Genomic DNA, 26,825 nt, shown 5'->3' with positions numbered 1-26,825 from the left:
GTCAGTAGCCGCTGACCTGACCCCCCCCCTCAAAAAAAAAAGTGGGTTGTTCGGCCTGAGGTGATGTTATGTGGTATACTATGTTAGTGGATCAAATACTCTGTGAGCCTTTAGACAGTAGGGCTGGCTGAGGCCATGGAGGCAGGAGAGGCAAATCCATACACATAATATGTGTTTTGTTGATTTCAAACTTCTTCCCTTTCAGAGTGGAAGAGGTCTAATGTAATTGACTTGTGACCAAGTGGCTGGCTGGTCTCCCTGAGGAATGGTACTATGTGGGGGATTCAATGATGCAGTAGGGTGAACACTCAGCGATGGCAGTAGCCCAATCAGCCTTAGTGAGTGGGTCTTTTTGGGCACACTCACCATTGTAATCAGGACCTAGTAGTGGGCCAGGGGCACTTATCTGAATGGTATAGAGTCTCTGTTACAAATGTCACGACCCTGCTCCCCAACCTTAGGGATTTACATTGTGGTTCTTCTTTTAGGGTTTGCCACAAATGCTCCCTGGCATCTCTCTTCCAAACATAGATACCTCCAGTACCATTAGCTACATGTGGCTAATGGAAGCATAGATACAGAACACTTCCATTAGTACAGAAAGTTGTACTGGACAGCGCCACATCTTGATCTAACAAATTACATGAAATACAGAGACCACAGGAAGATATTAAACAATACCACATGGATGCAATCATCCAAATACAGAATGTGGAAAATTCTGCAGAACAAGTGACCCAGTTTCTTTAACAAATAGCATAGAAAAAAGTGAGGTGGGGGGAGGGAAACTGCTAGAGATGAAAAGAGATTTATGAGACATGTTAACCAAATGCATTGTGTGGACTTTCACTGGATGTTGATTTGAACTAACCAACTGTGAAAGAGACTTTTTTTTTTTTTTTTTTTTGAGACAAGCCAGTTAAGCATCACGCTGAGAATGGAAATGTGAATTCATTCAAATGTGGTTGGGGAGAAGGACCCAAGTAGGAGTTTGTATTCGTGATTCAATTGAGAAGAAAAACAAAGCTGGGAATAGCTTTATCTTAGTAATGTTAGCAACATGCTTCTCCAAATTTGCTGTGGAGGGAAAACGGAGCTTGGAAGAGTTTCAAGAGCGGCAGCCACATCACTGCAGGATGGATCTGAAATCCACCCAACCGGAGGGTGGAGATGAAGGGACCGCTGTCGTCTTCTTCACAGAGCTGGTGAACTACTGCACATCCTTAGCTCTCCTCTTCCAGGGAGTTTCCTGGCTTGCCTCACCACCCTATTCCATCCCATCCCGAAGTTGCCTCCATGCACTTTCCTTTTTTTTTTTAGATTTTATTTATTTATTCATAGAGACAGAGAGAGAGAGGCAGAGACACAGGCAGAGGGAGAAGCAGGCATCATACAGAGAGCCTGACGTGCGTGCGACTCGATCCAGGGTCTCCAGGATCACGCCCTGGGCTGCAGGCGGCGCTAAACTGCTGCGCCACCGGGGCTGCCCTCCATGCACGGTCCACCTCAGAGTCCTGCTCTCAGTCTCTTCTGTGAGACAAGCTGACACTTGCAGGATAAGAGAGAGGAAGGGTGTGCGCCAAGGCCCTAAACTGACCTGGAGCTCAGGGGATACAGGAACCCAAGGGAAATGGGAACTTAGAGGATAAAGAGGAGACTGGAAAGACGTGGGGTAGGTGGAGAGGACAGCAGGAACCAGCAGGACCTTTAAGGCCATGGCGTGGAGCCTGCCTTCTTTTGAAAGACCAAGGGAAGCCACCACAGAGCACGGGGCGTTAAGCAGCGAGAGGCTGCTATGCTGTTTCCCTGTGTGTGCGGTGAGCCTCACCTCTCCTGCAGAAGTACTGACGCGTGCCTGCTGCCCTGCTTGACTCCGCAAGGTCTGGTGGGGCCACCTTAAGGCCGTGCGACCTTAAGCAATCCCGCCCTCCCCACCCTCCTCCCATTCAATTCTCTGGTGCGGCCACTTGGCCACCTGCCTCAGTGGCCTTCTGGCTGTTGCCGAGAGATGGCCAGTCTGCTCCGGGCTGCTGCAACTTTGGGGCTGTTCCCCCGGAGGGGCTACTGCTCCAGGGGGGCGCAGGTAGGTGGGGGGGCCCACTGGAGGGTGGGGGGTCAGATGCCAAGTTTCCAGCAGGCTTTTGCTGTACCAGTGCCCTGTGACCTTGAGCAGAGGATCACGGGGCTCACTCCATGCCAAGCGGGGGGGGGGGGGGGGGGGTGGGAGGGGAAGGAGGAGGGGAGGGTGTTGTTGAGTGAGATGGGCGGCCTAGGCCCCCCACCCACCCCGCTGCCTACAAATGGCGCTGGGGGGTGTAAAATCAAAAGCTTGTGGGCTCCAGGGCGCCCTCTTTGGGGATCCCAAATGTACAGACACATTTTGAAACAATGCCCGGGAGGTAAGGATGGTGGGGATGGGGTGCACCTCAGTTGACTGGCAACAGAGCTTTTCCTTCCCGTCCTTCCTTTATCTCTAGCTCAGTGTTCCCTGGTGTCCCTGGGACAGTGTTGGAGGAAATGCAGAGATAAGTAACCTTTCAAGCCACTAAGGCAGGGCTTGACTGTGGACTTAACATCCACTATGTTATGGAACCCTGGGATGTTCCTTTTTTGTAGAGTGAATCTGGTTCCTATTTTTACCCACGTGGTGTGTTTTCCCAAGTGAAACACTGACTTCGATGGCTCTGTTTGGAAAGGGGCATTCTTGTAGAGTGGGTTTGCTTCCAGTGGGCCCAGTGGCGAGGCCTGGCTGCGCTGGCCCTCCGGTGCTGTCAGTGGGGGGCAGGGAGGACAGAGGTGCCTGCATTCCCTGCCCCACTCCGGGACCTGCCACAGGTGCCTCCGAGTGATTGGCAGTGTGTTTTTCCTTTGCAGGGTGAGCTCAGCAAAGGCTTTGTGGAGGCTCTGAAGGCAGTTGTGGGGAGCTCTCACGTGTCCACGGCTGCCGCCCACCGAGAGCAGCACGGACACGATGAGTCCATGCACAGGTGTGGGGGCCCTCCCCCATCAGAGCCAGGGGGGCTGGGCTGCTGGGAGTAAGAGTCCTGGACTGTCTTCTCCCCCACCCATCTGTCTTAGGGGGGCTCTGGCATTCTCTACCTCTCCTGCACATCCATCCCTCCCCCGTCGTGTAGCCTCAGGCCCTGTGATATCTTGGGGCTCCTTAGACAAGAGCAGGACTAGAGGGTGCCATGCTCCCAGAAATTGCTGAGGGTCTGGTTCTAGGTGCCAACCTCCAGACGTTGTGGTGTGGCCCCAGAATGTGGAACAGGTCAGCCGGCTGGCAGCCCTGTGCTACAGCCAAGGATTGCCCATCATCCCATTTGGCACTGGCACGGGGCTTGAAGGTGGCGTCTGTGCAGTGCAGGTATGCAGCGCCCCCCTCCCCCGCATCCCCCCACTGTCCTGCCTGGGCTCTGGCCCCCTCCCATGTGTCACATTTGTGGCTGCCTCCACCCTGCCTTACCTGCCGCCTGGGGGCTCCAGAGTGGCCACCAGGTCAGTCCCTAGATGGGGTCCTATGGAATGTGGCCTGGCCCTGGAAAGACGGAGGTCAATCAGCAACTTGGCGCCTTTCCTGTCAGGGTGGTGTCTGCATCAACCTGACCCATATGGACCGAATCCTGAAGCTGAATCCAGAAGATTTCTCTGTGGTGGTGGAGCCAGGCGTCACCCGCAAAGCTCTCAACACCTACCTGCGGGACAGTGGCCTCTGGTTTCCTGTGGGTAGGCTAGAACTTCAGGCCCTTCTCTGGGGCCCTGAGGGCTCCCAGGTGGCAGGGCTGTTTTGGGGGCTTGAGGGGACCCCTGTATCTCTGGGCACTTGCCCCAGGCTGCCTTCTGCCTGCACTCTGCCCTCCAGACCCAGGCGCAGATGCCTCTCTCTGTGGCATGGTGGCCACCGGGGCCTCGGGCACCAATGCTGTGCGCTATGGCACAATGCGTGACAACGTGCTGAATCTGGAGGTGGTGCTGCCTGGCGGCCGGCTGCTTCACACCGCAGGCCTAGGCCGTCACTTCCGGTGAGCACCCTCGACCCCCAGGAACTGAGGCCTCCTCAGGCTTCTGAGGGGGCTGAGACATTGAGGTTTGGGGTTCTTCCCGCACCAGGCCAGTTTGGGCTATGCAAGGAAACACCTGCCTCGATGTCAGGCCGGCCAAGTCCCCGCCTGGCGGGGGCCTGGGGGACCATGCTGGGCTTCCAGCTCAGGCTTATGGCCAGAAACCCATCGTCTCATGGCTGGGCACTTACCTACCTTCTGTGTCCCCGGGGTCCAGGAAGAGCGCTGCTGGCTACAACCTCACGGGGCTCTTTGTGGGTTCTGAGGGGACACTAGGACTCATCACAGCTGCCACCCTGCGCCTGCACCCTGTCCCTGAGGCCACGGTGGCCGCCACCTGTGCGTTTCCCAGTGTCCAGGCAGCTGTAGACACCACCGTTCACATCCTTCAAGCTGCAGTGCCCGTGGCCCGCATCGGTGAGCTGGGGGCTGGGCAGTCTAGGTAGGCCCCCCGGAAGAGGCAGCCTTTGAAGTCTGGGCCTCCCCTCCCCGGCCTTCTCCTTGGCCCCAGAGTTTCTGGATGAGGTCATGATGGATGCCTGCAACAGGCACAGCCAGCTGAACTGCCCCGTGGCGCCCACCCTCTTCCTCGAGTTCCACGGTTCCGAGCAGGCGCTGGCCGAGCAGATACAGCGGGCAGGTGTGCTGGGGTGCCATGGGGTGGGGGGCGCAGGCTGGCCGAGTGAGGCCCCGTGTCCACAAACCCTGCTCCCCTGCAGAGGAGATTGCCGGGCACAACGGAGCCTCCCTCTTCTCCTGGGCCAAGGAGGCTGAGGAGCGCCGCCGCCTGTGGGCCGCACGGCACAGCGCCTGGTACGCGGCCCTGGCCCTGCGGCCCGGCTGCAAGGTGAGTCGGGCTGAGCCGGAGGTGGCCCCCCAGCCCCCCCCCCCCCCCCCCCCCCCCGCTGTCTGGAGCAGCAGGCGGAGACCCACCGGGCAGCACTGCCCTGCCCAGCTCTTCCCAGGCACTAAGCGGGAAGGTGGTTGTCTGCGGAACCCTCAGGAGGGGCGCCGGCCCTGAGCGGGGCCTGGGCACGCTCCTAGGGGCTGTGAACGCGGAGGTGGCCCGAGGGAGATGATGAGGTGGGAGGGGTCAGGCTGACTGGGCTCTGGGCAGCTAGGGGGCCGCAGGGGTCCCTGCAAGGTGGGAGCTGGGAGGGCCTCTGCGGGCAGGGCTGGGAACTCACCCTCCCGCCATTTGTCCGGTTGTCCAGGGGCAACAGGCCCAGAGCAGAGCAGCTAGTTTCTGTGGGTGAGGCCAGGCCTCCTCTGAGCTGCTCTTAGCCTTGACCACAATGACCTCTTACCTCCGGCTGGCAACGGGGCAAGCAGGGACAGCCTCACAGACCTGCTCCCACCTAGGGCTATTCCACCGACGTGTGTGTGCCCATCTCCCGGCTGCCGGAGATCCTGGTGCAAACCAAGGAGGACCTGAAGGCCTCGGGACTCACAGGTCTGCATACCCCCAAACGCGGGAGGGGAGGGGAAGTGGAGGACAGCAGGGCTGGGGCAGCAGCTCTGTCCTCTGGGCTCCCAGGAACCATCGTTGGACACGTGGGCGACGGCAATTTCCACTGCATCCTGCTGGTGGACCCAGAGGACACCGAGGAGGTCCGCAGGGTCATGGCCTTTGGAGAACAGCTGGGCAGGTAAGAGCAGGGCCCTTGGCAGGGAGTGGGGTGGGGGGTGGGGAGGACCACCCTGCTGAGGATCTCTTCACTGCCGCCCAGGCGGGCACTGGCACTCCATGGCACGTGCACCGGGGAACATGGCATTGGGCTGGGCAAGCAGCAGCTACTCCAGGAGGAGGTGGGTGCTGTGGGCATGGAGACCATGCGGCAGCTGAAGGCCATGCTGGATCCCCAAGGCCTCATGAACCCAGGCAAGGTGCTGTGAGGGGCTCCCAGGACTTGGCCCACAAGCTCCAGACAGTGGAACCTCCTGTTCTAGAACCTTCCTTCTTGTCACAGGACAGTTCTGCCTTGGCTCAGAACTGCTGGGCTCCTTACCTGCCTTCCCCTTGGTCTGGTCCTCCCTGCTGCCGGGGAGCTGGGGGCGGGGGGAGGGAGGCAAGGCCTCAGAGACTCAGCTCCCTTAGCCCTACTCCACCTGCCTGGTGACAGGAACATGCCTTTCCTGGTGAGGGTCTCCTTGTGCCCCTGAAATAAACCAGAACCCCATTTGCAGCAGCCTGGAGGTGAGCAGACAGTAACTGAATGGCCTGCTGTGCCTGCCCTCCCCACCTCCGTCACGTTCTCTGTCCTTTGTCCTTGTCTCTCATCCCTCCTCCCCTGCCCGGGAGGGGCCCAGTATGGCTTAGGCTACAGAAAGTGGCTTTCAGGGACAGGGTCCCTGTCCCATCTGCTGGTGAAAACCCCAGTGCCCGAGGCCTTTACCATAGCCCACATCCCTCATGACAGACTACCCAACTGAGCCTGGCCTGGGCCTAAGAGCATTCTGAACATGTTCAAGTGGCTGTTGCCAGTTTGAAGTGAAGATTTTCTCCTTGTATTCTACTTCTCCCTGGTGTGATGGATTATATTACTAGCTTTTTACCCTCAAAGTCAGAATCTGCCCTCCCCTGGGCCTACCGACCCTTAGGATCTCTGGCCCCACCACTTGTCCTGCACACTGGTCAGTTGTTCCGAAGCCCACGAGAGGGCGCCTGACGCCATAGGATCTGCTCAGGACTCAACCTCCGACGGGGCCTGTAGCGCTCTGCCCAGGGACACCTCCCTCCCTTCCACCTTCCCAAGGTTGGGGTGGGGGAGGCTCAGGGTCCCAGAAACTCTCATTTAAACTCCATCCCAGGAGCCTATCATGCGGGCTTGTCTCCCTTGCCCCGTGGCCTTGGCCTGATCAAAGCAGGGAGGCTGGTGGGACCTTCCCATCTCACCTCACCCTTACAAGCCACTGTTGAGCTCCTTTGCTGCCTCCACCCCCTGGACCCCTCCCTGCCTCTCCCCATCAGCCTTCCAGGCCCTGGGCAGAGGCTGCCTTCTGGGACTCCTCAGCCAAACTTGGTTCTTGGAAGCTACTACTGGACTGAGCCCAGTTTGCCCCTTTAGTACATTTCTACCCCTGTGCTGTGTGAGAGCAGTCTCTGTGCCAAGCGGTGGTGTGGGGGCAAGCCTCATGGCTCTCCCCAAGCCACCCCCCTACCCGATCTAGTGTTAGCCTCATATATCTGGACACACAGCTCACTCACACCCTTCCTCCACGTGGATTGCCTTGCCCCCGAGCCCAGGGGAGAAGTCTGCAATGGAGGGTTCTCCCTTACTGGGGATGACTCTTCTTTGATGAGCTGAAAGAACAAGCACACTGTTCACTGAAATACCAGCCCCTGAAGATTCAAGTGACTATTTTTGCCTTATTTGCTTTGTGTGTGTACTTTCTGGGGAACCATCTGGAATTGAGTTACACATTTCTTGACACCATTTACCTATAGAATTTAGCATCTATCTCCTAAGCCGAACAATGTTAGAAAAACCTCAACACTGTGAAATGGCTGCTAGGTGAATGGTCTCAGTGAGGTGCTTCTGCCCAGGAAGCCCCCAAAGTGTCCTGGGTCCTTACTGGAGGGAGGGGATGGAAGCCACCTTGCAGTTCCTGCCGGTTCCCTCCCCTCCCAGAAAGATAGAGCTTGGGAGAGCTGCCTGGATGGCACATGAACGACAGACCAGTCCTACCTGGGAAGCCTGGACAAACCCTGACCACCCTCACCTGAGGAACCGGCAACCCGGGTGGATTCCGAGGACGCTGCAGCCAGCAGAGGGCTGCCGTGTGCTGGGTGGGAGTGGAAGTCGCTGGGGGTGGGGATAGGCACCAGCCCCAGGAGCCTGGAATAGCGCCCAGCGCACCCAGCACCCAGCGTGGGCTCCAGCCTGCCCCCCACCGCCCCCAGGTCACGACCACTTGGCTCACCCAGAGTGCTGCCAGGGCCACCGGGCCTAAGCCAAGGTGGTCATAAAGGCCTCTGCCTGTAGGCCCAGGGGTCAGGCAAGGAGATCTTCAGGGCCAGCTCTGCTAGAGGAATTAAATTTAGAACAGGGAGACACAGTTGCCAGGCAGAAGCAGGAGGTGCTGTGAATAGAACAGTGCTCTCTGCGATGACAGAACTATGAGGAAGCCTGCTCTGCATGTGCCAGGGGCTTCCGGGCAGACTCCCTGACCCTCCCGGTGACCTCAGAGCTGGGCGGCTTTGTCCCCACTCACATGCGATTGAATCTGAAATCCAGAATGAAGCTGTCTCCCCCACATCATTCTACCAGAGGAACCCACACGCAGTTTAGAGCTCATGCTCTTGCCGCCGCCATGGGGACGGATGGTCCCCGGGGAGTCCCCATGCCAGTTGGATCTGACACTAAGGCCCAGGCTCAGACCCACAAATTCTTTAGCAGTTCTCTGAACATGCCTAGCAAGCCTGGCCCTTAGTTCACATTTGTCTACTGGCCTGCACTGCCCTTGCACAGAGTAGGTGCTTCAGGAAGCATGTGACAGAAGATGATGGCAGAGCCAGGACCTGGCGGAGTTAGAGCCCTCAGAGGCAACAGCACATGAGAGGCTCGAGGAGGGGTGTGATTGGAGAAGCTTGGAGGCATCTCCCTCCGGAGCTTTCCTTTGCAGGCTCTGCAGGAGACTCTGGAATGCTGCTCCAGGAGCCTGTCTGGCACGGGGACAGAGGCCGGGCATGCGTCCTACCCCTGCTCTGAGCTTCCCGCCCAGCTCGAGGTGTGCCAACTCTTGTGAGCCCTGAGTGGCTGGTTCTAGTTCAAGGGCTCTGAGCTGGCTCAGCCCCAAAGCAGGGCCTCCTTCTGGGCCTCAATGAAGCATGCCCATGAGTCAGCACTGAGATGCAGACTGAGCAACAGGCAGGGCAGGACGGGACGTGGGATGGGGAGCTGAGGAGGAGGGCGGGGACTGGGCCAATACCTGGAAGAAGCCGCATCCTTGCAGCCGCCACTAGCCACAAGGTCTTCTGCCCCTGGAGATCTTTCCTGAGGAGTTCTGTCCCAACCGCTCCACAGGTGATGGCAGACTGACTCCGCGATGCTTTGGAGGGTCAGTCGCCCTCGTGGACTCGGGTGGGACCTGCCAGGTTCCCTCTGCTCAGGCAGGGCTGTTCTAAGGACCACTTCACACTCCTGTAGTGCCAAATAGCAGCCTGGAGGAAGGCTAAGGAGGTAGGTGAGGTAGTGGGGGACAGGTCTTCAGCCTCCATTGCTTGATTGTGTAACAATGCCTCAGTAAAATAAAGTCACACAGTGCATCTTTTATTAGACATTTTAATACCATATCAAAACACCTTGACTAATGAAGAAAGCTTTTCCCCCAAGCTTTGAACATTTTTTTAAACATTTTATAAGGTTTTTTTTTTGTATTTTAATATATAAATACAGAAACCTATCTTGCATGGGCTGATGCCACGTGTGAACATCGATGGCTAAAATGTTCTCAAACAGACTGCCTGAAAACAAGGATAACTGTACATATTCCTTTAATAAGTCTTTTGTCTGTTTAAGTTTTTTCTGGGGAAAAAAAATCCACAAGGGTCTAAGAAAAATGTTCCGGCATTTTTGCAGGACACTTGTGATTGTTAAATCCTCTGAACCGACCAGAACCATGAGGGAAGGAGGAGAGGGAAAGGGAAAGAAGAGAAGCTCCTTGATGGGTGTTTTTTTTTTTTTTTTTTGGCAATGAAGTTACATTATCAGGGTCCCAGGGGAGAAAAGTGCAAAACCAAGCCAAAAAAATGGAGGGGGGAAGATAACCGAAAAAACAAAAACAAAAACAAAAAACCCCAAAACAAAAACCAAACCACCCAAGGCAGAGCAGTTGGTGATAGAGGGCTGATGGGAGGGCGCCAGGCGCAGGAGGAGACCATGCGCCAGCAGAATGCGTAGCCCTGCTCGTCTCCATCACCGAGTGGGTTCTAGCTGGGCAGCAGACAGCAATCTGTAAACATCACGAGGGAAAACACCAGTCGACACTAGACTTTTTTTTTATAATTTTTTTTTTGTAAACACTTTAGACAGACCCACAACGCCTTTCAAAGGTGTAAAAGTAAATGCCCTTTCCCTCTCGGGATGAGGGGTGAGGGGAAGGATAGCAGTTGATTCTTCTCTCAAACTCGCTGTCGTCCAATTTGGTGTCCTCAGGGAGAAAGGGAGAACCATTTTCTGGAAGTCAGTGCAGAAGGGGTGCCCTGTTCCCACTGGCGTCCCCAGCTCAGCTCTGCCCGTGTCCGATGCCTCCTCTTGGGAACGGGGGCTGGCTGTCCCTGTGTGGACCGGAACATGTAAGTCGCGCTGTAGTGGCCGAGTCCAGCGGCGTGCATCCCGCCGAGGCTGGCCGGGTGTCTGTGGTTCTGCGCTGGGGCCCGAAGCCAAACGTCACGCTGGGATTTGGACTCCCATTCTGGCGCCGGCCTAGTCCCTCTGCCTCACTCTCACCCTTGCTTTTTCTTCTCCCCGTGTCCTCAGTTTTTGAGGGGAAGGTAAAAAGAGCAAATGTCCCTGATTTGTCTGACATCATCAGCTGTTCTGGGAGTTTACTTGGAATAAATAAAATAAACCTAATGAAGAACAAGGGAAAACAAAACAAACACACAAAAACAAGAGAAAGAGAGAGAGAGAGAAAAGAAAAGAGGCCCCAAAACTTTTGTGAAATGAGGTGGAGTCAGGGTTTTAGTTTCTCTGGGTTTTTTGTTTGTTTGCCAGAAAAAAACAAAGTGCCAGCCCAGCACTCACAAGGGACAGGTAGGATGGGGGACAGGACAGGATGGTCAGCAAAAAAGCAGGGTTCCCTGGGGAAGAGATAGAAAGTCAGACCACATGGTTACATAGGGGACCATGTGTGCATATTTGGTGTGGAAGGTTGCGCTGGCCTGCTGCAGTGATTCATCTGGAAGCGGTGTGTGTGTACGCGTGCATGTGTGAGAGAGAGAGGCAGGTGGCCTGCAGGCGGGAAGAACCAGCAGTGAAATGATCACTGATGAGCACTGCAGAGGACAACAGACCATCCCACAGCTGTCTTGTTTAATAAGTGGAATGTCCATATGGGTATAGGGTGTGAGATTATCTCCCTGTCCCAAAAGAAGCAGAGACTCTGAGAGGCAGGACTTGCTCGAGCTGTTCCTCAACCACGAGGCAGAGCTGGGTGCAAACCCAGTGTCTGGTCCCAGAGCTCATGCTGCTGCTGCTTCTCCTACCTGGCACATTCCAAGGGATCTTTCTGAACCTCATTTTAGGAGAGACTCATTTTAGATGTCTGGAATATACTGGTCTGTTCCCAACTAATCTAATTCTGCTGAGCAGGTTCTCCTTCATAACCATGTGAGTTTGTATTTCCTATCCTTCCCGGGGAGTCACATCCCCTCCCCCAACAGAACCACTAACTGATAAGATGCTCCCCTCTTGGTGGGGTGTGTAAGGACAACTGAGCCCCCTATCTTCCAGGCCCCAGAGTGACCTGACTCCAGGCCTTGAGCCTGGAGCACCCCCAACCATGGGCTCACCTTTGAGAGGAGTCAGCAAGCGAGCCCAGCAGGGTCAGTCAGCGGGATGTTCTGGACAAGATCTGTTCACTTCAAACCACGAATCTATGCAACTGAGGCAAGGAGGTGGGCAAGGGGAGACATGTTACTGGCTGACCAGGCCATTCCTTAGGGGGCGCTCTCCCAGGTCAGGCTTCTGAGTAGAGGTTTGCTAAATCTTGCTAAACAACTGTGTCCCCAGACACCCACTTTTTGAAGCAGGAAGAAGGGAGAACCCCAGGACTGATCTTGGCTCAGCCTGAGGCATCAGCCTGGCATGGTGGGTACAGGATTGGGTGGATCTGGATGCTGCGGGGGGTGGGAGGAACTGTGGCCTTGAGAGGGACCAGGGTCTTGCCTGCATGGAGCCCAGAGGGTGGCAACAGCTAGCAGGGAGAAGGTGAGGGCAGGACAGTGGAGCAGGCCAGTAAGCCCACCGTGTCTCCGGCTTAAAGCACACAGAGGACAGGAACTGAGACCCAGCAGGCTGACTGTTGCTCTAAGCTCTAGGGTCTTGAGAGCCCCCTCTTTGATCAAAGGGGCAGCCCTGAGGCTTCCTCCCTGATGGGACTTCTCAGGAGACACCCTCCCCACCCAGCTCTACCTGCCTTGGTCAGTTGTGGGTGGTGGATGGCATGGAGCCTTTCTTGGAGAAGGTGAGAAGGGCAGGACCACCTCTCTGGCTTAGTGACATTGCTGGGGAGGGCCAGACAGGAGGCTGACAGTGAAACCCTAGTCTCTAGTGTTTATAGAAATGACCATCTGAACCAGACAGGGAACAGAGATTGCCCCAATATAGCTTTCTGATTTGTAAGCCAACATCTGGGTATTTTTGATAATTTACATAATTCTCCCCCAGAGCCAAAGATTTCCATCTTCTTGTTCTGAGTGGTGCCTCCCTGGGGCACTAGAGCAATCTGTGCTGGGCCCAGGCCAAGACCCTCTCTCCCAGAGCCAGCCTCTCGTGCACCAGCTACATCTGTGTGCCAGGCACCACAACTGCCTCATGGCCAGTAGCCTGTGAGTCAGGCTTTGAAAAAGCCTGTGTGTCAGAAGCAGCTCTGGGACTCAAGAAGCCAAGAGCAGATGGCACAGAGTGTCCTCCCATCTTGGGTAAGGAGGTGTCTTCTTTCTAGCTGGAAACAAGAACAAGGCTCATACTGGAGCCTGAGGACGACTCTCAGCCCTGCTAATTATAGTAGCTTTTAGAGCCGTGGCTGCACAGGTATCAGCTATTCCTGCCTCTGGCCCTCTGGGGAGAAGGCAAGGGTGCAGGGGCAGCCTGCACACCCCTCCATGTTGCTCCTCTGGCACAGATGAGGTCCTCACGCTGTGGAGCAGAGGGGCCCATGGAAGAAGAAAAGGCTCAGGGAGATGGATGGAGAATCAACCTTGCAGGTGGGATCCTGAGTGCCTCCAACCTGTGGCGCTCCACAGGTCTCCTTGTCAGCCCTCACTATCCAAACACCTGCTCTGCCCTGCACTTGGCATTTTCACACCTTTGATCTTTGAGCCCTTGGCAGGAGGAGAGGTCATCCCACAAGCAAAGAGGACTGGACGGCTAGTGATGAGGGTCTGCCTTTCTCTTGCCCACCTCAGGGAAGGAGCCCTCTGGGATCTCAGATGGGGCTGAGCTGGCCCTGGCGGCCCTTTCGTACCTTTTGTGATAAATGCACAGGCAGGGCAGCCTGGCTATCGTGTCCCCCTGAAGCAGTTCCTCCAGGCAGATCACACACTCCCCTGCGTCTTTTGTCAGCACATCATCTGCAAAGGGAGGACAGAGGAGAGGGTCAGTTGCCAGCAGACAGGTGACACAAAGCAGGTCAGGACTGCATGGGTCACCTGAAGCGGGCAAGGCTCTGTAAGCGAAATAGAACCCAAGGTGTACCTTGGTCTGAAGGCCCTTAGTGCAGAGACAAGACAGGCACACCACACAGTAATTATCTGAAGACAAAATGGGATTAATTACCAAATACGTGGCCAGGGGATGGAGGGTGAAAAGGGCTTGAAAGCGAACAGGCACATAGCAGAGGCAAACTGTTTCCCTGAATACATTCCCCCAAACACACACATGGACCAGGTGCATGGGGTTTGGCAAGGCACTGCGATGGGATGCGAGGCAAGAGGGAATGGAAGAGGCAGGAGCTCCAGCAACTGCTCGGGCATGCATGTCCATAGCAGCATCATTCACAACAGCCAACAGGTGGAAATAACCCAAGTGCCTCCAACACCTAAATGGATTAACCGATGTGATCTACCCATACAGCAGAGTATCACTCAGCTGTGCAAAAGGATGGGAGCACCAAGGCAGGCTGCAGTGTGGACAGCCTTGGAAAACATCATGCTAAGTGAGGGAAGCCAGACACACAGTCATCTACTGGACGACTCCATTATCTGAAGTGTGCAGCATAGGCCAATTCAGACGAGAAGTAGGGCTGGGCTGGGGCAGGAGGGATGGAGAGAGACTCTGTGATGGGAAAGGGGTTTTCTTTTCCCCCTTTTTTTGGTGGTAAGAACACTTATGATGAGATCTACCCTCCTGACAGATTTTTTTTAAAAAAGATTTTATTTATTTATTCATGACAGACACACACAGAGGCAGAGACACAGGCAGAGGGAGAAGCAGGCTCCATGCCGGAAGCCCGACGTGGGACTCAATCCCGGCACTGCGGGATCATGCCCTGAGTCGAAGGCAAGTGCTCAACCGCTGAGCCACCCAGGCATCCCTGTACTATACTTTAGATAAAAGTACAATCATGAGAGGGGTTTTCTTTTGAAAATGTTTGTTAACTAGACAGAGATGGCAGCAGCATGACATTGTGAAGGTCCTAAATGCTACTACAACCCAATTTAAGAAAGAAGAAAAAAAAGCTGCCTCACAAAAAAGGAATAGAAGGAAGCTACTGCACACCCCAGGCCCTTAGCACAGCCACAGCTGGAAAAGCCAGAGCAGAATGGGAGAGCACCATGGCTGAGTCAGCAGCGCTTTATTTAATTTCTAGGACATTTTCACTGGCAACTCAGTGGATGAGCCACGGTATCAGGATTGAAGTTCTAGTCTCACAGGGGAAACTGACAAAAAAATGGAAATGAACAGCATGGGAATTTCTAGGAAGCCTTATGCATAGAAGCCCAGGTATGAGGGTATGACTGATGCCTTTATCAGGGTGGGAACTGCTCAGGGAAGGGCATTTCAAATGGAACAGCAGGAGGCTTGCCATAGCATGTGCTGAGATGTGGGGCCACAGTGGGAGGTGAGACCAAGTCCCCCAGGATGAATTTGTGCTCTGTCGTGGTACCTGGGCTTCATCTGGTTCACCGAGGGGCCCTGGAGACGCATTCTGATCACAGCTAGTCTCTGTTGACTACTGGAGAATGGGCTGCAGAGCTCAGGGATGTGGAGCCCACTCTGCAGGTCAACACAGCAATGCAGGAGGGAAGGATTCAGGGCTTGCATTAGCCGCAGGGGGCAAGGAGGGAGCAATGGCATGGGCTGACCAAGGCAGCTGGACAAGTGGCAGGGGTTCATCACTATGAGAGGGGGCCCAGGAAGAGGAGGACAGGTATGAGAAGTGAGTTCAGAGTTGGGTGGGAGTGTCGACCAGGTGTCTCCATTGGGACATGCTGATGGGAACCTCCAAGAGTCCACTGGAGCCTGGATCTGGGGTTGAGGGGGAGAGATGTGGATGATAGAGGTAGATGTGGGATAGAGATTCAACTGGAATCCAAGAAGGTAGAAAACTAAAAGGTCCTAAACTACAGGAAAAATTCTGAGATGGTGGGGTTATGGATGTGAAGAAAGGAAAGCTTGAAGCAGGATCAGTTCCTCACTACTAACAGATTTCAGTTGTTCCTGAGTACTGCCAATGGTACTGAGACTGTGTGTGTGTGTGTGTGTGTGTGTGTGTGTGTGTGTTCAATCGAGCCTCACAATTTCATGCACCAGGCAGGGCATATGTGCTATTCCTATCTTGCAAAGGAGGATCTGCCTTCAGGAGAAGCCAGAAAAGTCAAACATCTTGCCTAAATTGGCAGTTTGTGATGCAGGGTCTGAAATCCTCCACTTGGTGCCCCCTCCACTGCTGTTTCTGGGTGTTCCCTGATTACTCTGGTGAGAAGGAAAACATCTGGGACCCAGAAAATGAGGATTCTTCACGGCCTAGAGGGCTAATGTGCCCCCAAGTTCCCTAGCAGGAACGCTGAGGAAAAAGCCTAAGATAGGACCAGTTCAGTATAAAGTCTCTGTACACATGAGCTGTGAGAGAAGTCACTCTCAGCTTCCAGGCCACAACAACCTGCGGTCATTTTTGGCTAACATCAAGCTAACTCACAGGCCCACCTGAAAGGGTGACAAGAACAGAAAAAGCAGATGGCACATCATCAGTCTACCTCTCACTTGAGACTCCAAGTGTGACAAGTGGCGGATCAGTAAATGTGTACGATCCCATTTCCTAAAGCACCAGATTCCTGCCATACTGAAATACACATGTGCCTCTGTTTGTGTAAGGCCAAAAACTCCTGGGAGGATAGATGCTTTAATGGTGGAGGAAAGAAGACTAAAAGCAAACTGTTTTTATGTATTTTTTAATTTATCTGTACATGTATTACATTTATAATTAAAAACCCCAATAAGGAAATGTACTGTTTTCATCTAGCTCTGAAATGCATCAACAGGTTAAGATGGACTGGTGGACAGAACCATGTGATAGAGGAGTACAGTAAAATGGAGACTCCACATGGTGGGTATTTGGGTGTTCACTGTACAATCCTCAAGCTTTGCTGTGTGTTTGACACTTGCATAATAAAATATTAGAGGAAAAATCTCCAATGAAGATGGGAAGAAAACCAGTCTGGCTTCGAGAAGGCAGAGTCGTCCTGGGCACTGATTTCTATGCACTCTGCCTCAGGCGTCTCGTTGGGAGAATGGGTTTGGGCCCCAGCTCCCTTTCATGTACTCCTCCCCACACTTATGGATGATTTCTTATCCTTGTGGTGCAGTAATGGTACAGATTCCAAATCAGTGTCCCTTGCATTTCCCTCTACCAACTGGCACCCCAGCTGTGAGCCCAAGGGGCAGATTAGACTTCCCTGGGTCCCACACAGTTTCCTGTGCCTCCAGCTGTAGTCTCCCTGTCACTGACTCCAGGCCAGGGTAGAGGTGACGGAGAGAGGGGGATAGGAGCCAGGGATGGAGAGACTTGAGGTTGGCTTTTTCAATAGGATTAGACTTGACCCTCCTCTCTTTTCACACTGGATGTCACTAAGGAAAGGGGAAGACATAGGAGGTAGGAGACACAGGGCAATTCCTCTTCTTATCAAGGACTTAGGCTTGAGCACATGAAGGTCAGCTGCATTTTCTTACTAATAATCAATTACCAGCACACGACACTTTGTGGAACACGTTCGCAAATGGTGCAGTGGTGTGCCTCACCACCCGACCTGGGGCTGCAGATGTGGGAAGGAGGAAATTGGGAACTGCCCCATAGGGCTGGGCCACACAGCAGGGAGCACATTACACTGGGGCCTGGAGCCCTGGCTGCAAAATGGCGCCTGGAGGTCCCGAGAGTAGGGAGGAGTTAGGGGCTGGGGACCTGACAGTGTGGGCACGCCAGCAGGGTCTACACCCAGCATGGAGCCCAGGGAGCAGTGTTCTTCCCAGAGTGGAAAGCAAGAGGTGCACAGATCTGGCCACAGGCCTGAGTGGGCTGAGTAAAACTTCCTGTCCCAATCCCTTTAGCCCTGGAATCAGCAGCCCCCAGATGTCCCTGGAAGCTAGCAGCGGGGTGGAAATGGCTGAAACTGCTGCCTGGCTATCCACTGGTTCTATGGGATTTCCATAGTATTCCTGCAGGAAGCTGCTGCCCACTGTTGGGGACCTCTAGGCCTGAAGCTGAGGACCCTGGGCCTGATACAAATGGAGACCACCTTGTAGACAGACACAGATGCCCGTTGGCATCACCAGGTACCCACAGGAGGGGGCCTCAACCAATGCTCCTTGATGAGTACACAGGAATGAAGCAGTGCTTTTTACCTTTGTCTTACTGGCTCCTAACTACCTCCCTACCCCATCCCATCCCAGCTTCCTGATGCCCTGTGCAAAGCCAGTGTCACTGTCCAAGGGGGGGAGTTTAGAAGTGTTTGGTCTGGCTGGGGGTGGTGCTCAATGATGCCAACGGCTGTCCCTCCAACTAGACTAGGGAGCCAAACCAGAGGCAAAGCTCTCTGGCGCCACAGTGGGAAGGGTGATGCCTGGCAAGGGCTGGGGTGGGGCTAGGGTGGGAAGTGACTGCATACTTCTGCTCCTTCCCTGAGATATCGGGGGGAGCACTGACAGCTGCTGTTTGTCAAAGAAAGATCTAGGAGGAGAAAAAGGAGGCTTCTTTTCTTTGGGACCAGCTGTATGCCAGAACTTCACAGGAACATCTCAGTGAATCCTAAAGACCCTTTGGCGGGGGGGTGGGGGAGCAGGGGGGTGGGGGGGGTGGGGGGGTGTCTCTGCATCAACTCATGTAGATGCTAAGTGGTCATGACTCCCAAGACAAGTTCCTTCTACTTGGCCACCTTACCTCCTTTCCTTAACAGACCAGGCAATAGGGTCTCTTCCCTTGGGGATGGGAAACACCGCCCATCTCACGGACAGCTTCAGATCTTTCTCTTCTTGTGAATGTGTGCATGCAGGGGCCCAAGAAGGGTGGAGGAAGCTAGCTTTAGGGAACTGCACTGCTGCCCCCAGGTACCACTGTGAGGCTTAGCTGCCCTGTGGAGAGCCCTGGCTCCCACATTCCCCATGGGACTTCCAGAGCTGCTGGCGTCATGAAGGGGGTGGGAAGGTCCAAACAGCCACAGATCCATTGCTGCTGGCACCCTGGAGGGAAGATGAAGTTGGTGCGGCTCAGAGCCAGAAGCTGAGAGCAGGACCATACATAACGTATTTCCCCTTGTGTTGAATGGCAGTCAAGGCCCTGGTGGGAAGGAAGGTAGGAGCCAGAGGGAGAACCCCTAGCAAGTGACACAGAGACGCCAGCTCCACCTCCTAGCCTCATTTCCAGCCCAGGGACAGCAAGCCTGACCCTGCTGCCTTCTCAGCAAGTGCAGAGGTGTTCAGCCCCACCTCCCGGGGGCTGGGGAGGGGCAGTGCCATCAATGCCAGGTCTCCCTAGCTCCCTTCTTGAGAAATCTCCAGGAAAAAGAGGAAGAGCAGAGAGTTCCCCTACCAGCAAGCAGTGGCATCCCCACCCCAACACCCTGGATTGTAGGGTGTGCTCCAATTGTTTTGGTGGATTGACTGGAATGATGGTAGCCCAGAAGGGTCAACCGATAAAGCTCAGGCCTGGTGGGCTTCATCTTTACTGAGGCTCCCCAGCGTGACTCCACTCTGCCCCTTCTGTTGTAGCCACCTGATTCTAGTTTCCCCAGTGTGGCAAGCTTCTGTGGGTCTCCTGCCCACTGACTCCTCACTCCCCCAGCAGCCCTCTGGTCAGCAGCAGCTGGAGCTCCCTCAGGCCCTCCCTTCTGCGGGAGGGGCACCAGAGCAGACACCTTGGAGTCTGGCATTGCTATAGCATCTAACAATAGTCCCTGGCAGGGCCTCACTGGGCTGGGCACACTCCACGGCCAGGCCCCGGTTCTCCCAGGCCTAAGGAAAGGTACTTCCATCACAGACTCAGGGTCCCAAGCAGGGACACAGGCCAAATAAGCACCATTTACACAAGTCTGCTAGCTTGGGATAAATGAGCAGGAGGTATTTCTGCTTTTAGGGGAGTTAGATTCTCTCTCCTTTAAAGAAACTTTGTGTGACGTGCAGGTGGGAGCAATGACTTCTGACAGAGAAAGAGGGTAGTCAGGACCTTAAGAAGCAGGGCATGGGTCGGCACTCCAGAAGAAAGCTGAGAGGAGAGGATCTCCTGAAACCACCAAGCTCTCCTTAATACCACTGGCAAAGGAACATGAAATACCCCAGAATCTAGTAGAGGCATGGGCCCCTGGCTGGTCCTGGAATCAAGGCCCCTTAAACTTTCTATGAATGGCTGGCCATCTGTCATGCCCCCCACAGTATTAGGACTCTCTTCTGTTCACAGCAAACTCAGGTCCCCCAGCCCATCTCAAAGCTCATTCTGCTAGCTGAGCAATGTGAGGTCAAAATTTGAGTGCATATTCTTGAGGGTGAGTTCTCTGGTCTCAGAACTACAAGCAGATGTTGGAAAGGGAGAGAAATTAAAGGTCCATTCAAGCTCACCACCTTTACCCAGGTAAGTGGGACCCACCAATGCCTCCCTTATCTTGTAGGGGTCCTGAGTTCAGAGCTGCCTGTGGACAAGGAGAAGGAAGAATGGCACAGTCAGTGCTCTGTGGTCTAGCACCCTCCCTGCACCCTCAGCACCTTGTGAGGTAGCTGTTCATGAGCCTTCCTAGCCAGGTGCTTGCACTGGGAGCACCAGCTCCTGGGCTTTACATTTATCTTGAGCACTGGGTGAACCAGTTAAACTAGTCTTGCCTTTCCTAAGTTGGTTTTCTTTCTTTCTTTCTTTTTTTTTTTTTTTTTAAATCTGGCAGGCCGCTACTGGAGGCTTTCCAACCCACAGCTCAGGCCAACCCTCATAATAAGAAAAATACTACTTTCTATCTGCCTCATTTAGGAGGTTTCTACTTTTTTCTCCTTTGGTGGTTAACTAAATTTCATCTTATATAACCACTGTAAATTTTCTAGAAATTTCCCCAATTAGTGCCAGCAATTACAGAAATAGTGTGTGTGTGTGTATGTGTGTGTGTGTGTGTGTGTGTGAGAGAGAGAGAGAGAGAGAGAGAGAGAGAGAGAGAGAGAGAGAAATCTCTAGGGGACTGACTGGGGAGTTCTGGTCAGTCTTCAAAAGGAAATAGCACTTTGCTCTCTATCCACTCAGAAAGACTCATCTTGCCTACTTTCTAGAAGATTCTGGGAGCTCTACACTTCACACATTCCTTAAGTCTCCTCACGTTTCTTTTGAACAGGAAAGATAAAGTGAAGGTGAGAATGGGATGATGAGAAATCATGGATAAAGTATGTTCCTCGCAAAACCAAAATAAACACCCAGAGGTCCTGACTTGGGACTTTGGCCTATGGAAGCTGAAAGGCCAGTGCTTTGTGTGAACTAGAACAGGCCCTAGACCAGCTCTGGAGACTTCCACTGCACATACATACCCCAGGTGGCAAAGGCCTTCTCTTATCTGGAGGGTTCAAATGTCTCAGCAAACACAGAGACTAGCGGCTGGGCTAACGGAAGCCCAGCCAAGATGGCAGTTAAGTGTCCACAGAGAGGCCAGCCGTCATTTCTGAAGCATCTTCATGGCCATAAGTCAAATTCCACTGATAGGACCAGATGCAACATGCCTCTCCTTGCCTCTGCTGGGAAGGATGGCTTTTGCAAGACAACTTTGAGTTTAAAGCCTCTAGTTTACACACACACACCCTGTAGAGGTGGTTTTCAATTAAAGGAAGAGGGAAAATGGGACCAGAAGGGGAACAGCTTCAGTCCTGTGTCTCAGGCTGGTTGGCCAACTTCCTCTTCCTCTCAGGGGACTCTGACTCGGGAACGTGACTTCTGCAGATGGCATGTGCTCAGGCCGGGCTGCCATGCTGGCTCTGGGAAGGGAGAGGGGACCCTTCCCATAGCTGTGGGTGGGAGGAGAGCTCCGGGTAGCACCAGGCACTTACAAGCCCCCTGCCTTCCCTGTTCTCCCAATGGGGTGTGTGGGTACCTCTCACTCAGGTGGCCCCAAGAGCACTCTGTCCTCCACAGCTGGTCTTACAGAGTTCTCCCTGATGATGTCAAGAGCCCAGTCCTCTTGGGTGGAGCCCACTCTGAAGCTGCTTTGTGTTCTTATGACAGCAAGGCAGTGTCTACAGAGAACTCTCCCCAGCAACCCACAGGACAAAAAGCGGTCTTCATGAGGGCTCTGCACATGTAGAGAATAAGTGAACACAGTTTCTGAGGCCACGGCTGGGGAAAGCTGTGGGCCTCGGGAGAAGACTCGTCTCCCTCCATGGTCCCAGGCAGAGATGAAGAGCAGAATAAAGTGGGGCTGGAGCATCATCCTTTAAGGAACGTACACTGACAAGTCTGACAGGAAGCCCAGAGCTCACATGACAATGGCTTCAGAGAAGTGGCAGCAGTCAGTGTCTGGGGACAGGGAGAGGCTGTCCACAGGGTAGAAGAGAGGCTTTTGGGCACCAAGTAGGAAATAAAGAGGAAGGAAATGCCAGGGGCAGAGGCAGGGCCACAGTTTTCCCTACAGCTGATCCTCTGAACAAATATGACCAGACTGAGTGCAGCTGAGATAAGTAGGTAACTGGCCTGTCTACATGCATTCAGAATCTTTTGGCTGAGCAAATAAGTAAGAGATAAGAGAATAGTCGGGGGGCAGCCTTGGTGGCTCAGCGGTTTAGCACCGCCTTCAGTCCAGGGCGTGATCCTGGAGACCCGGGATCGAGTCCTGTGTCAGGCTCCCTGCATGGAGCAGGCTTCTCCCTCTGCCTGTGTCTCTGCCTCTCTCTCTCTCTCTCTGTGTGTGTCTCTCATTAATAAATAAATAAAATCTAAAAAAAAAAAAAAAAACAAAAACCCAAACAAACAAACAAAAGAATAGTGGGGTGTGTTTTTAGGAGAAGGAGTAGATCTGTTCATCAGATTTACTTTGCAGGAACAATCTGGAATCATCAGGTCTCCCTAGGTGAATGCTGTGTGAAGGCAAGAGTAACTGTGGGCTTGAGGAGGTAGGACCTAAGGACAGTTCTGTAAGGAAAGTATACCCAGGAAATTTTCATCATTAGGATGGGGTTCAAGTGATCCCAAGCTCACCTTCCATCCAGTCCACAGACTGAGAAATCCCAGACTTCATCCTGAGCACTGCTATGACTTCAACCCCAGAAGGTAGCCCAGTGATGGGCTAGAGCACGGTCCCCCTCAGATCCAGTGCCTGTTCTTCCGGGGCGCTGGGGTGACTCGGTTAAGTGTCTGCCTTCAGCTCAGGTCATGATCCCAGGGTCCTGGGATCGAGCCCCGTGTCAGGCTCCCTGCTCAGTGGGGAGTCTGCTTCTCTCTCTGACTCTGTACACACACTAGCTCTCTCTTTCTCTCAAATAAATAAATAAAATCTTAAAAAAAAAAAAAAAGATGCAGCTCTCCGATGAATGTGGTCTGAAGACCAGATTAAGTACATAAGAGTGGAACACCAGAGAGCTGCCAGCAGTTCACAGTGCCCAGCACTAAAGAGCGGTCAGTCCACTCTCCAGAAAATGATGAAAGAAAACCCACGGACAGGCTCCCATCTTTGAAGGTGACAGTCTTGATCAATGCCAGCTGTAACTTCCTGACCTCTATATTGGAGGGTCTGAGGTGTAAATGTCTTACTTTATTCTGGCAGAAATCCTAAGAGCCAGGTTATTGACAGCCCCATTTCACAGACCAGAAAACCAAGGCTCTACTAAGCTGAGCAACTTGTCTATGATTATACAGTCAGTAAAGGATGGAGGCAGACTTTGAATTCACATCAGCTGGGTTCCAAATCTTTACCCACAGCATACTAGACAGATGTTGACACTTACTTCATTCACAGAGCTACCATGTTAGGGAGACAGACTTGTGTTTCATGGGATGGCCTGGTCTGGTGATTGTACTCACTACTCAGCCCTTAGGCAGCTTCCAAAGTAGGAAGTGGTGTAGCCTTGAAGGAGTGACTAGGTGGCAGGTCAGCATTTCCAATCCCTAAAGGGTGTCCACTTACTGAACTTATTCTGCTGTGGACAGTCAAGGCTTAGGCATGTCATGCACACCCAGAGGTGAGGTGGCATTCTTCCCAGGCCCTCTGCTGTCAGCTGTATAAATGGGCAAAGGCCGCATGTCCCAACCCGAGGTCCCAGGAACTCACGGGACAAAAGGCCTAAGTGGGCAACCCGAGAGAGACTTCCGGTGCCATTGGCCTGACCCCTGGGCCTTCCTTCCTGTTCTACTCCGCTTCCTCTCCAGCTGGTGCACCAATTCCTTGAACAGTTGATTCCTTAACAAAGGATAGACATTCCTGCCAGAAAGCGGGGTGGCAATGCTGCCCGAAGCCATGTGAACTTGGGAAGACCCTCACTCGGAGGCTCCCCCAGCCAAAGCCTTACCGTTGTAGGAGAGGCGAGGTTTGCTCAGACACATTATAAAGTGCATTTCCATCTCATCAGAAGCCACAGACTTGGAACAAATGGGGCACTTGAAACCTGAAAGAGAGGAAAACACTGTGAAATGCTTCCTCAAAACCAAGCATAAACACAGAGGCCCTTAGACAGCTGTGGCCATGTGGGGTTGGGGTCAGCGTGGAGAATTACCATCTTCTTACACCCTACACCCAATTTCTCCTTCATTAATTTTGTGATTTTATCCAAGGCTTCCTGACTCCCACTGTCCTGCCAGCCGCTCGGGGGAGCTTCTCAGAAGGCACTGGCAGCAGGTTTGAGTTTTATTTTCCTTTAGATCCTTTCCCAGGGAGTCTAGTGGGCAGCAGGGACAGGGAGGAATACAATCAAGGCAAACAAGTCATCAGTCTTTGTTGCTGCTTTTTAAAAGATTTTTTATTTATTTGAAAGAGAGCGCAAGGCAGTGCAGGGGTGGAGGTGGGGTGGGGAGCAGAGAGGGAGAAGCAGACTCCTCGCTGAACAGGGGGCCTGATGTGGGTTCGATCTCAGGACCCCAGGATTACACTCAAGCCAAAGGCAGATGCTCAGCTTAACTGCTTAACTAACCTTAACTAATGGACTGAGGCACCCAGGTGCCCCAATCATCAGTCTCATCTTTGACCAACAAAATATTTAATGCCCTTCTTCCTCACAGCCCTCTAACCACGTGGCTGGACCACCTGTGGGAGGAAGCCCTACCTCGGTCACCACCTCCATCCCTCCCTGGCTCCCCCTCCGGTCCACCTCTCTATCCCTCACCCAGGGCACCTGGCCTCCCCGTGGCTCAGGCAGCTGTCCTCTGAGTGTGTGGAGCAGCAGGGTGGCCCTCCAAAACCTTCCCAAATGCCATGCATGCCTTGGCTATGTGCCACTAAGAGTAACAGCTGTTGCACAACACCTGGCAAACACAGGCTGTTGTGACCCCGCTGTCCCACTTCCGGGACTCTGGACTGCTTATACATCCGGGGAGTTTTGTCAGAATTGTACCAATATTGGAGATTTCTGCTGAAAATCTTCTGAGCCGAACGCCATTACGCAAACACAGTCCCTTGAATTATTTTTTTAATAAACAACTTTTTAAAGATAAATGGTTCCTAATTTCCCTCATTCTATTTGTATTGAAATTATTTTCAAACGATTGATTCTTTTCTGTGCTACTGAAAAGATGTAATACCAACGGAAAGTTATTTATTTGTCCACATCAAATTTCACATATTGCCACTTCTCCGTTTTGTGACTAATTCCTACCCACCCAGCCTGGATTTCCTAGGTCCAACACAGCACATCTAAATCTTGTAAAGATGTGACTCTCCTGTTACATTTTTAGTCAACGTGTTCCATGCACGCTGGATGTTGGTAATATCTGCCGACGACATTTCCTATGAAATAGACAAAAGGCGGAGGGCTCGTATTGCCTGTTCAGTGCTTCTGGACAGAGGAGGAAGTCATACCTTTCTTTCCCAGGGCCTTGTTCTTTCTCTATGGAAAGCCCTGGACATTGACAGCAGTGGGTGCCAAGACAGGAAGCAAGGCAGTTCCTGTGTTCCCATGTAGGGCACAAGCACTTTGCTTAGTGTTCTCCAAACCCTCATCTTTTCAATGACAAGGAACTATAGGACCAGCCAGAAAATCCAGGGTCCACTTAACTATGGACAAAGTGGACCTCAGACTCCATGGCACAGTCCTCGTTCCCCTGACCCCTTCCCTCAACGATCATGAGCATCCTGTATCTCAGCTAAAAAAAATCTTACAAGTGCTATCAATCCAAGGACTCTGGCCAAGGTTTGAGCAAGAGCTGTATTTTCTGATCTCTGGGTGGTTATGAATCCATTAATAACAAAGCCAGAGGACTGAAGAGAAGCATGGTGGGGGAGGGTCCATTCCCAGTTTTCTGGCAAAACCAGTTCTCAGATGTGGCAGGCTGATTCTTTTCTAACCAAGGTTAGAAATCTACAGACCCAGTGTGACACATGCTGTGGACAGGTGAGTAATGAACTTGAGTCTTGTGGAACAAGGCTGTCTTCACATCTACCCTAGCTCCCTCTGTAATCTCAGTTCTGCTCTCATGCCCGGGCTCTGCAAATAAACCAGTATTAAGTAACATTCCACAGAATGACCAACCATTGGGAGATTGTCTCATTTGCTTCAGAGATTCCTTCATCTTTTTTTTTTTTTTTACTCCAAAGACCAAGGTTTTATGATACCTTAAATGACTACAGGAGATTTCTAGTTTAAACCTGTTACATTAGCACCCTGTCTATAGGCTTGGGGCTGAGGGCACTGCCAGGGTGGACATGCTCTGGACCAGCTGCTCTAACACCAGGCCCTGATATAGTCAGGTGCTAAAGTGAATTGTTACTACTGATAAAAGGCCTTACACCTCACATTATCCACTTTTCTGATAACCTTGAGAACAGATTCATGGTTATCACTATAATAGCATCAATCACCCCTGCATCCCAAAATGACTCCTTGAATGCAGGACAGGGAGTTGAGTTATAGCCAAGGTACTAGGAAGTAGGCCACCCAAACGAGAAGGTCTATGAGGAAACGTCACTGGACATTTATGCCCTAGAAAAACAAACCAAGGTGAGACTCCCAGGTTTAGGCCTGTGCCCTCATTGTAAAGAGAAAGAGGCCTTGAGGAAGACACAGGTTCAAACACCAAGGGGGTGGGGCTGAGACCGGTCAGATTTCTTAGCTGGCGATCTGAAGTCCTTTCCATCCAGGAAGGAGCCGACTACACGTGATATTGTAACTTACAATAAGAACTATGTATTAAAGGAAAAAAAAAAAGAACTATGTATTTGGTCTTCGTCTTGTTTCTGGCACAGAGTTCCTAACACCCTGGGAATTTCCTACCAGGAGTATTTGGTCTTTTGTCACTGGTTCCCAAAATAGCTCCAGAGCCATAAGGTGAAAAGAATGTCTTGTTACTCATAATGAGTCCCTGTCAACCATATCAGAATTTATGTTAATGAGGTAACTTTGGGAAAGCTCCTTGGTAAACTAAGGATGGGGGCTGGTTGCAAGGGGA

The 26,825-nt window shown here is 52.9% G+C and overlaps 2 protein-coding genes and 1 long non-coding RNA gene across 11 annotated transcripts in view; 2 read left to right on the top strand and 1 right to left on the bottom strand.

The window, feature by feature from the left end:
- The first annotated feature begins 1,924 nt into the window (after positions 1–1,924).
- LDHD (lactate dehydrogenase D) lies at positions 1,925–16,418 on the top strand. Of its 7 annotated transcripts, none has more exons than XM_072818383.1 (12): positions 1,930–2,083; positions 2,478–2,525; positions 2,875–2,987; positions 3,226–3,367; positions 3,585–3,726; positions 3,863–4,022; positions 4,279–4,478; positions 4,573–4,701; positions 4,781–4,908; positions 5,424–5,514; positions 5,599–5,710; positions 14,182–16,418. In XM_072818383.1, exons 1-12 carry the CDS (start codon positions 2,009–2,011, stop codon positions 14,339–14,341), a joined length of 1,500 nt encoding a protein of 499 aa, XP_072674484.1. In that variant the 5' UTR covers positions 1,930–2,008; the 3' UTR covers positions 14,342–16,418. The 7 variants fall into 7 exon arrangements, with proteins under 7 accessions (XP_072674486.1, XP_072674494.1, XP_072674488.1 ...); XM_072818384.1 differs by lacking the exon at positions 14,182–16,418 and adding an exon at positions 5,792–7,434 and having other exon boundaries at positions 1,932–2,083; positions 4,279–4,503; positions 4,610–4,701; XM_072818382.1 differs by lacking the exon at positions 14,182–16,418 and adding an exon at positions 5,792–7,434 and having other exon boundaries at positions 1,934–2,083.
- Positions 9,331–26,825, bottom strand: part of ZNRF1 (zinc and ring finger 1) — a 103,559-nt gene continuing 86,064 nt past the window's right edge. Inside the window, exons 2-5 of one of the 3 annotated variants that reach the window (XM_072818416.1) lie at positions 23,738–23,833; positions 13,254–13,359; positions 11,578–11,669; positions 9,331–10,614 (exon numbers count right to left, since the gene is read on the bottom strand). In XM_072818416.1, coding sequence (XP_072674517.1) covers positions 11,612–11,669; positions 13,254–13,359; positions 23,738–23,833 — 260 coding nt within the window. In that variant the 3' untranslated portion in view covers positions 9,331–10,614; positions 11,578–11,611. Of the gene's footprint in view, positions 10,636–11,577; positions 11,670–13,253; positions 13,360–23,737; positions 23,834–26,825 lie in introns of all 3 variants that reach the window. The other 2 variants (XM_072818412.1, XM_072818403.1) reach the window with 2 other exon arrangements.
- Positions 18,088–24,873, top strand: LOC140629028 (uncharacterized). The gene is made up of 2 exons (XR_012026905.1): positions 18,088–24,063; positions 24,444–24,873. It is a non-coding gene; the product is annotated as an uncharacterized lncRNA (long non-coding RNA).

This window comes from Canis lupus, chromosome 3 (assembly GCF_048164855.1).
Source record: "Canis lupus baileyi chromosome 3, mCanLup2.hap1, whole genome shotgun sequence".
NCBI lineage: Eukaryota > Metazoa > Chordata > Mammalia > Carnivora > Canidae > Canis > Canis lupus.
The sequence above is the reverse complement of the archived record's forward strand: the minus strand, read 5'-3'. Positions and strand labels throughout refer to the sequence as shown.